This window comes from Otolemur garnettii, unplaced genomic scaffold (genome assembly GCF_000181295.1).
Source record: "Otolemur garnettii isolate 467f Iridium unplaced genomic scaffold, OtoGar3 scaffold00016, whole genome shotgun sequence".
Lineage (NCBI taxonomy): Eukaryota > Metazoa > Chordata > Mammalia > Primates > Galagidae > Otolemur > Otolemur garnettii.
Genome location: NW_003852411.1, coordinates 10,598,083 through 10,607,108, shown reverse-complemented (window position 1 = coordinate 10,607,108; position 9,026 = coordinate 10,598,083). Strand labels below are relative to the sequence as shown.

The following is a 9,026-nucleotide window of genomic DNA, read 5'->3' as shown; positions in this document are numbered from 1 at the left end:
AAAAAAAAAAAAAAACCAAAAAAACTGAAAAGCTTTGAAAACAAAATGATCTTGAAACATACATCAATAAAAACATAATATAAAAACTTGAAAATTAGTAATGTAAAAAATAAAGTGAGAACTTAAAATATTGCCTATGAGGATAAAGTGTTTTTCTTAACTCATCAGGCTTAAGTGTAATTTAAAGGTAAACATAAATCAAAAAGTGAAATTTTTTGACTTGTATTCACTTAATCCACTATTTTAGAATTAAATTGTCATCATTAATTGTAACAATAAGAAGATCAACAAGTAAGATTTTCATAAACCAACTATAGGCTTTTGCCCAGGGGGGCCACCCAGCTCCCTGGGGATTGCCCAGGCAGCTCCCCTCATCTTTGCCTCTATGAATTCTGTTGTATTTTAAGAGACTTGGTCATAGCGGGAGCACTCAACAGGGTGGCAGGCTCTGTTAATCCCCTGGACAAGTGGGACAGGAATGCTACAGCATGGCAGTGTGAGTTACCGGCATACCTTGCAGCTCCCAAGGTCAGGAGACATGTGAGTTATATATGCTTCACAAGGCCTTGAACACAAAACTAGCATGAGTCAAATACAACTCACATGGCAGTTAATGTGTTAAATGCGTCTATACCTATATATAGAACTTTTTTGAACTTGGGTTTCTACTTTGTTCTTTGTCTCTACATACTTTTTTCGTTAATGGAATAATCATAGTGAATAGAGGCTTTTGGTATAAGTTCAGGGTATGGAACCCTGTGTGGCTAATAAGTGATTCTGACAGGGGCTGCATCTGCTTAGGCTCCATGGCTTAACCAAGTATCCTTTTTCCACAGAACATTCCTCCCTTAGAGCACTACGTGGGGCCAAATGGCTTTAAAAGTCTGGCTCAGGAGGCCACAAGATTGGCAGACAGGTGAGCAGCATTAGAGGGCACCCGTGCTTCAGGCTATCTTTGCAAGGCCAATCCTGAATAAGCACTATATTCCTTCTCTCCAGGCTCCTTTGCAGCCATCCCCCACCTTGAAGCCAGTTTTCAACCAGTTGGCTTTTAGTATATGTAGGTGGCCATTGGGTGGGGTCCTTTTGCAGGACTTGGGGTGGGGGTGTTTCTTTCCCAATTTTCCTATGATTCATAATATGGCTTTGGTGTATGTCAGATGGGATTCCTTGGCTCACGTGAAATGAATCAGCTCTTGGAAAAGAATGCTCTGCAGCTTTCAGGGACTCCTAAGCTCCCACACCAAGCCTGGGAACAAGTAGCAACAAGTTGTTTGTCAGCCTGTGGGGCTTAAGTCTGCAGAGGGGGACTTCCTCCTGGAAACTGGCTCTGCAGGGCCCCCATGATGAACAGGCAGCTCCCCTCATCTTTGCCTCTATGAATCCTATTGTATTTGAAGAGACTTGGTCATGGCAGGAGTGCTCAGCAGGGTGGCAGTCTCTGTTAATCCCAAGTGGAATTTGGTCAGCAGAAGTGAACAGGCTTGTGTTTTTGCAGTATGAGCTGCCTCCTCACCTCCCTCCCCTCAGCACTCCCCCTTTTTAAAAATTGCTTTCTAGAACCAGGAGGACAAAAGCCTCAGGGGAACTTTTATTGACATGCTTTTGTCCCCCTAGTGGTGGGCCCAGTTTAGAGTTGTCATGAAAGTGAGTAGGGGGTGGAATTTGGGAGAAAATAAGACATAGGAGTTGCTTCCTGCAGAAAATAGCCCACTCTGGGCTTCCACTGATTACATGATAAATGGTAACAATCACAAGGTCTATGACATGAGGCCAATTCTCCTAAATACCCTCTGCTTCTTGATAGTTCCTCTAATTCCACCCAATCTGAGTCAATTCTGTTTGTTTTTTCTAAGCCAAACCAAGTCCTTTACTTTGCCCCTAATTGAACAGCCCAAAGGAACCCCTTTGCTATGAAAATTCTAATTCTTTGTTTTTAATCCTTTCAGCCATGTTGAGTCAGCCAGTAACATGGAGCAACTGGCAAGGGAAACTGAGGAGTATTCCAAACAAGCACTATCCCTGGCCCGCAAAGCTCTGAGCGAAGGAGGCGGAAGTGGCAGCTTGGACAGCGCTGTGGTGCAAGGGCTTGCGGGAAAGTATGTTTCCACGGGTCCTCACGTGGACCTGGATCCTCCCAGTGTTTAGTGCAAACCATACTTGAGGGTCACTGTGTTTCTTTAAAAAATATTAAGGCTAGGGTATTTTGGGGGTGGGGTAGGACAGCTATCTTTAAGACTGGAAGAAGAAAAATGTGGTTAATCTAGTAAAGTTTATGTTGTGATTAAGACATTGCAGCACTTGCAAATATGATTACCCTTCATGGTATTTGAAAGGTATGAGTAAACACATCTGATGGCATGGTAGATATAAAGATAATAGGTTTCTGTTATCAAGATTGGGAAATCTGGGTTTTATCTTTGTGACCCAACCTGTGGAAATTAAAAGGATTATATTTAGATTGTGAAGGGACACATCTCTGACATATTACCTTCTTTGGTTTATTCCAAATATTCCAACTGCATATTTTAAAAACAACAGGATGAATTATTGCTTTCATTAAAAGGGTAAACTTTCAAAGGCCTATTCCCCCCCCCCCGCCCCCTCCTAGGTTGGAGAAAACCAAGTCTCTGGCCCAGCAGCTGTCAAGGGAGGCCACACAAACTGACATTGAAGCAGACAGGTCTTATCGACATAGTCTCCGTCTCTTGGATGCGGTGTCTCAGCTTCAGGGAGTCCGTGACCAGTCCTTTCAGGTGATAGGATCTGGCCTGTGTGCTTGACGTACAAAAGAAGGGCCATAAATGCTTTCTTCTCTGCAGGTTCCATAATTTGTTCAACCATTCCACTTTTTCTTCATGTTAGCCTTTCTTGTTGTAGTGTAGGAAGAGTATTTGGCTTTCTTGTTATCCATTTCCTTATTCTTAAACCACAATTTTAGTCTCTGGAAAGGTGTTGACCCATCCTTAGGCTATTAGTGGATAAAGGTTTTATATCTCTTCCCTGGGTTAGGGGACTGTTGAAAACCATGAAAGATTATTATAAAGTGTTACGTTTGCACTTGGGTCAACCCTTAGTACTTCTCTAGGTATAACCACTGAGAAGACTTTTGTTCTTAAAAGTTATGTATTGTTTCTGTCATCTATTCCCTTAACCATTCCAAACTTATTAAATTAAAAAGCTTCAGCTTATTACCTACAGCAAAAACACTCAAGATTCTCATGCCCATATGTTACTGTGAATATATAAACTAACATGTAAAATTGAATAAAAAAAGAACAGAGACAAAGCCTGTTTGACACTTGGGTGACCTGTTGCCTGATTTTCATTGGATATACTCCCTCATTTCTGGTAGGCTTTGGGTCTGGATAGTTAGTGACTATTTTTTGGCTTCTTAAAGCTATTGCTGTTTTTAAACAGTAATGCCAGGTCCTAAGAAGGCTGGTGTGATAACTGGGGAGCAAAAAGTCATACTCACTCATTTCTTTGGGCTTATAGGTGGAAGCAAAGAGGATTAAACAAAAAGCTGACTCTGTTTCAAGCTTGGTGACCAGGCATATGGATGAGTTCAAGCATGTGCAAAGCAGTCTGGGAAACTGGGAAGAAGAAACCCAACAGCTCTTACAGAATGGAAAGAATGGGAGACAGGTATTTGTTGTTTATTTACTCAACAAATATGTTTTAAATACCTATCAGCTGAATGAATACAGCAGGAACCATCTAAAGCTCTCTAATGTCTGAAGCTCTCTACTTGTAAGAGGAAGTAACCGAGATGCAGAGATTTTGATGTGATTAGCTCAGATATACCCACTAGTCAATCCTAAGAATGGGTCCTTGAATTAGACCTAGCCTCCAAGGTCAAATTTTGGTCTAACTCTGTCTATGAGCTTAGCTTCAGTAAGTATCTAGAGTTTAAATTTGTGATTTGCAAAACTATTCCTATACCTGATGGTGGACTAGAGTTTGAGACTATTTTCTGTATAGGACATGTTGTTAACTTATAAAGTTCTTTCCCAGATTGTAGAAGGGTTGTCTTCAGTACCCATAGACTTTATGGTGAATTGCCACAGAGAAGAATGTATCAGAGTGATTTTGCTAGCAGGAATGTCCTTCTTTTAATCTTGTTCTTCTACCTATTTACAGAAATCAGATCAGTTGCTTTCCCGGGCCAATCTTGCTAAAAGCAGAGCCCAAGAAGCCCTAAGTATGGGTAACGCCACCTTTTATGAAGTTGAGAGCATCCTGAAGAACCTCAGAGGTTAGTATCTCATGGGTCAAGTCACTTAAGTATTTTAAATGACTTGAGCAATGACTAATTTATCTTGAATCCCCATATATCTAAGTGGTAGGTATTATACATTGTAGTATTAATAGATGTTTAGTAAGTATCTTTCTAAAGAAAAAAATCTCATTAATGTTTAATATAGTAAAAAGAATTGAATTAGATGTCAACAGGCCTGAGTTCTGGTCCCTGCTGGGCCATCTGACCAGGTTGAGCTAGCTGTGTGACTATGGGCAAATCATGTAGCCTTCCCAGATCCTAACATCTTCCTCTTTAAATGGAAAAGGTATAAGTGAGTGATCTCTAAGGTCTGTCACAGGTTTCCGTCTAGATAGCATTCCTTTTCTTTTGTAGCCTGGTTAGTTCCAATATGGAACTGATACGATTGCTTTGTGGTGATGACAGAACAACCTTTGTCACTGTGTCTAGATTCCAGGAGATTTGGGTTTATGCCTTCTAGAGATTTGTGTGAAATTTCAGATTTCTTTACTAAAGAACAAAAGAGAAACTTTTCTTGGGATTTTCATTATGGAAAGAATCTCTCTAGCTATTCTACCCAAAGGCCAACTCTAGTCACTGACAGCCTTAGGGCTTAAGGCTCTGCAAAACTGGGCATTCAGGCAGGCTGATTGTTGGTTTCTCTAAGCAAAGAGCTGGTTACAGCCCCTCGGTGACTCCTTTAAGCTGCTCTCTCTTAGCTAAGAAAGAGTAAATTCTAGCTGTGACTTCCCACAGCCCCGTCCCCAGTCAGTAATTACATTATTTTAGGGATTTTTCTTTAAAACATCAGGCCCTCTCACTCATTCATATATTCACTTTTATATTCATGACACTTTTTTTCTTTTCTTCATTTCAGAGTTTGACCTGCAGGTTGAAGACAGAAAAGCAGAAGCTGAAGAAGCCATGAAGAGACTCTCATATATCAGCCAAAAGGTTACAGATGCCAGTGACAAGACCCAGCAAGCAGAAAGAGCCCTGGGCAGTGCTGCTGCAGATGCCCAGAGGGCAGAGAAGTCCGCCAGGGAGGCTCTGGAGATCTCCAGCGAGATTGAGCAAGTAAGGAGAAATGGAGGTCCAGGTTGGTGTGGAAGGAAGGCGAGCACTGGGCTCATTTTGACCCCGGTGTCTCAGAGTCCCGCTGTGGCCACATCAGCCTCTGAGCCACATGGCTGCCCTTTCCTTTAGATTGACTCACAGGCTGTAGCTGACCGAGTGCCAGAGCCACCATTTTTACCTCCCTTGTGGACAAGGCCATGAGAATAACCATCTGAGATTGTTTTTTATAGAGATTATTGTGTTACATTTCCAGGCCTGCTGTAACAAAGTGCCACAAACTGGGTGGCACTAAAAAACAGAAATTAATTTTCTCACAATTCTACAGGCTGGAATTCCAATAGCAAGGTGTCAGCAGGGCTATGATCCTTCTGAGACTGGGTTGGATCCTTCCTTGCCTCTTCCTAGTTTCTGATGTGGTCATTAATCCCTGGCTTTCCTTGGTTTGCAGCTATGTCACTCTAGTCTCCACCTATGTTGTCACATGGCGTAATGCTTCCTGCAGGTCTCTATCTTTTATAAGTGCACCAGTCATATTGGATCAAGGGCCTACCCTGCTGCAGTGTGACCTCATCATAGCTAATTACATCTGCGGCAACCCTATGTCTAAATAAGGCCATATTTTTAGGACTTCAACAAGATTCCCACCTTTTAGGGGGATACAGTTCAATCTGTAACTATAATTATCAATGTTTTAATTCTAGATTATGAGATTCTGAAGTTCTAGATCCATTGTTCCAGTCTATGTCTAAGTTCCACTTGTTCATTTTTCTCTTTCTTTCCACGATGTGCTAGCAACATGCTTGCTGCTGGGGATACAGAGATAAGAAAGACCTAGTCTCTCTCTTTAAGGAGCATTCAGTGCAATGGGATGACTGACACGCTGCACTTACAACCCAGATGTTAAATGCTACAAAAGAAGGCTGCAGCTTGGCTGGAACAGAATATCTTAGCTTTTAATTAAGCACAAGTTTTAGCAAGGTTATGCAACTCTTAGAAAGCCCAGGACTCTTGGAATCTGGACTGTTTGGCCTCACTTTTAGAACACTTGGCAACTTGCAAAAATAATGTCTAATTTTAAGTACCTTGAGAGTAGAGACCAATTTCATGTGTCTGTCTTTTTTTTTTGGCCTGGGCTGGGTTTGAACCTGCCACCTCCAGCATATGGGGCCGGCACCCCACTCCTTTGAGCCACAGGCACCACCCCATGTGTCTGTCTTTATTCAGCTTCTAGTAATACCTGCATTTTAATGCTTAATAATAGCTTATTGATAAAGCTATTGATAAGCTCTGTCTTTAAAACAACAAAAAGGTAATGCTGTAGCCCACCGATTCCCTGCATTCCAAAGTCACTGTCTCAGGTATCCTAGTAAAGTCATTCAAAACACCATGCCAGCAAGGAAGCATCACAGAGAATCCTGTGAGTGTTTGGTCCTCTGGGTTTTCCCAAATGGTTCCTGATTGTATTCAACCTGTAGTGAACATTGAACTGGGAGGGAAATGGTGTCTCAGGGCTGACACTCCTAGTCCCAGAGACATATTCCACATTAACTTGTTTGAGGTAGAGCTTGGGGAAGGGTGTGCCCCTGAGTCTGACTTTCTCATTGTTTATCTAACTTACCCCAGCAGGGCCTGACTGCAGCTGTATTTTTTCCGCAGTTGTCTTTGGGATGTTTTTGTGCCTCACCTCTCTCTCTCCTTCCGCCCTGGCTTCTTTTCTTCTCCCAGGAGATAGGGAGTCTGAACTTGGAAGCCAATGTGACAGCAGATGGAGCCTTGGCCATGGAAAAGGGACTGGCCACTCTGAAGAGTGAGATGAGGGAAGTGGAAGGAGAGCTGGCAAGGAAGGAGCTGGAGTTTGACAGGGACATGGACACAGTGCAGATGGTGAGTCCCTGTTACTTTCCACAGCAGATCCCTTTGTATAGAATAGATATATTTGTTCTATGTGTCCCAATATAGAAAATACCTTTTGTCAAAGCCTATTGGTGCTTGTTTTTCCTCAGGTGATTACGGAAGCCCAGAGAGTTGATATAAGAGCCAAAAACGCTGGAGTCACCATCCAAGACACACTCAACGCGTTGGACGGCATCCTACATCTAATGGGTATGTGGAGGGTCCACATGCTTCCCACACCATGCTCTAGGCCACGATGAATGGGAATCTCCATTTTCCTTCAGGATTTCACAAAATATGCTGTGTTTTTCAGGCCCAGAAACTTTGGGCAGAGTTACTTCAAATTTTCTGGACTTGGATTACCATCTTTAAGATGAGTTACTGAGCACCATTCGGAGTTGGGGGTAGAGGTCTGTGGGTCTAAGAACTGGATGTATTCAAGGAACTTACCAGAAGACTGGATAGCTTGAGTGTCCCACTAAGGACTCTGACCTTGATCCTCAGAGACCTGTTGAATAGTTGTAAGCAGAGGAATAAATTCATCAGTGTATATTTTAGAAAGATCACTAGGGTGGCTGAATTGAGGAGAGCTTGAAGCAGAATTAGATAGAAGGCAAGTGGGGCCCACTAGGATGTTATGGAAATAACCAAGGGGAAAAGATAACAGGAACCTGTTCTAAGGCGGTAGAGTTATGATGGGTCCTCTCAGGCTTCGAGGTCAAGAATCATTTGGTAACTGGCACGGTGGTTCATGCCTATAATCCTAGCACTTTGACACATTGCTTGAGGTCATAAATTTGAGACCAGCATGAGCAAGAGTGAGAACCTGTCTCTATAACAAATAAAATTAGCCAGTCATGGTGGTGGGCACCTGTAGTCTCAGCTACTCAGGAGGTTGAAGCAGGAGGATTGCTTGAGCCTGGGAATTTGAGGTTGCTGTGAGCTATGATGACGTCACTGCATTTTACCCAGAGCAACAGAGAGAGATTCTACCTCAAAAGAAAGAAAGAAAGAAAGACTTGCTGTTTCTTTTCTACCCAAACCAGAGGTATACCTTGATGTAACCAATTGGAGAAACATTAGCTGCCTAGATGGATCACCCAGAAGAAATCTGAAAATAGTAGGTCCACATGATATTGGCCTAAAATTTTAGGCTAAAATAGACTTGATGGCACAGTGTGGCAGAGAACCAGGTTTCTCTGTAATAAGGTTTCTCACTCCCAAAAGGAAATTGATTTTAATTAGAAGTCTGGATTTAGGTAGAGCTGGTATCAAGCCCTCCTTTGGCTTGTTCTGTTGAGCTTAGACTACATTATTTTTGGAATGAGTGATTGGGTCACAGATTCCAGCAACATTCAAAAAAAGGCTTGGCTCTACTTTTCCAGTTCAGTAGAACTTTGAAACCAGATTTTCCTGTGGAGAGTATCGTTACCCTGAGAGACCAGTATTGTCTGTGTTGTTATACTCATGGGTCTGCTTTGTGATCCAATGAGCCCAAAAGAACAACACACCCTCTAAGGCTGAAAAAATAAAAACCCCCTCCCAGTTGAGACCCTGGTGGCATTGTTTAGTATTCTTAGAAAAGCTCATGAAACTAATGGGCCTTCAAAGAGAAAATGAGTGTGGAAAGAGAAACTCTGTGGGAATTAGTAAAACATTTACTGTATATCAGGGACTATGGCAGGTGTTTTCTTTTCTTTTCTTTTTTTTTTTTTTTTGAGACAGAGCCTCAAGCTGCCCTCCTGGGTAGAGTGCTGTGGCATCACAGCTCACAGCAACCTCCAACTCCTGGGCT

At 42.3% G+C, this 9,026-nt stretch overlaps 1 protein-coding gene across 1 annotated transcript in view; it reads left to right on the top strand.

The window, feature by feature from the left end:
- Window positions 1-9,026, top strand: part of LAMC2 (laminin subunit gamma 2) — a 64,888-nt gene that overhangs the window by 52,824 nt on the left and 3,038 nt on the right. Inside the window, exons 15-22 of the mRNA XM_003785639.2 lie at window positions 837-916; window positions 1,950-2,099; window positions 2,612-2,756; window positions 3,499-3,648; window positions 4,144-4,258; window positions 5,139-5,338; window positions 7,064-7,222; window positions 7,342-7,441. Of these exons, the coding sequence (XP_003785687.1) occupies window positions 837-916; window positions 1,950-2,099; window positions 2,612-2,756; window positions 3,499-3,648; window positions 4,144-4,258; window positions 5,139-5,338; window positions 7,064-7,222; window positions 7,342-7,441 (1,099 nt within the window). The remainder of the gene's footprint in view (window positions 1-836; window positions 917-1,949; window positions 2,100-2,611; window positions 2,757-3,498; window positions 3,649-4,143; window positions 4,259-5,138; window positions 5,339-7,063; window positions 7,223-7,341; window positions 7,442-9,026) is intronic.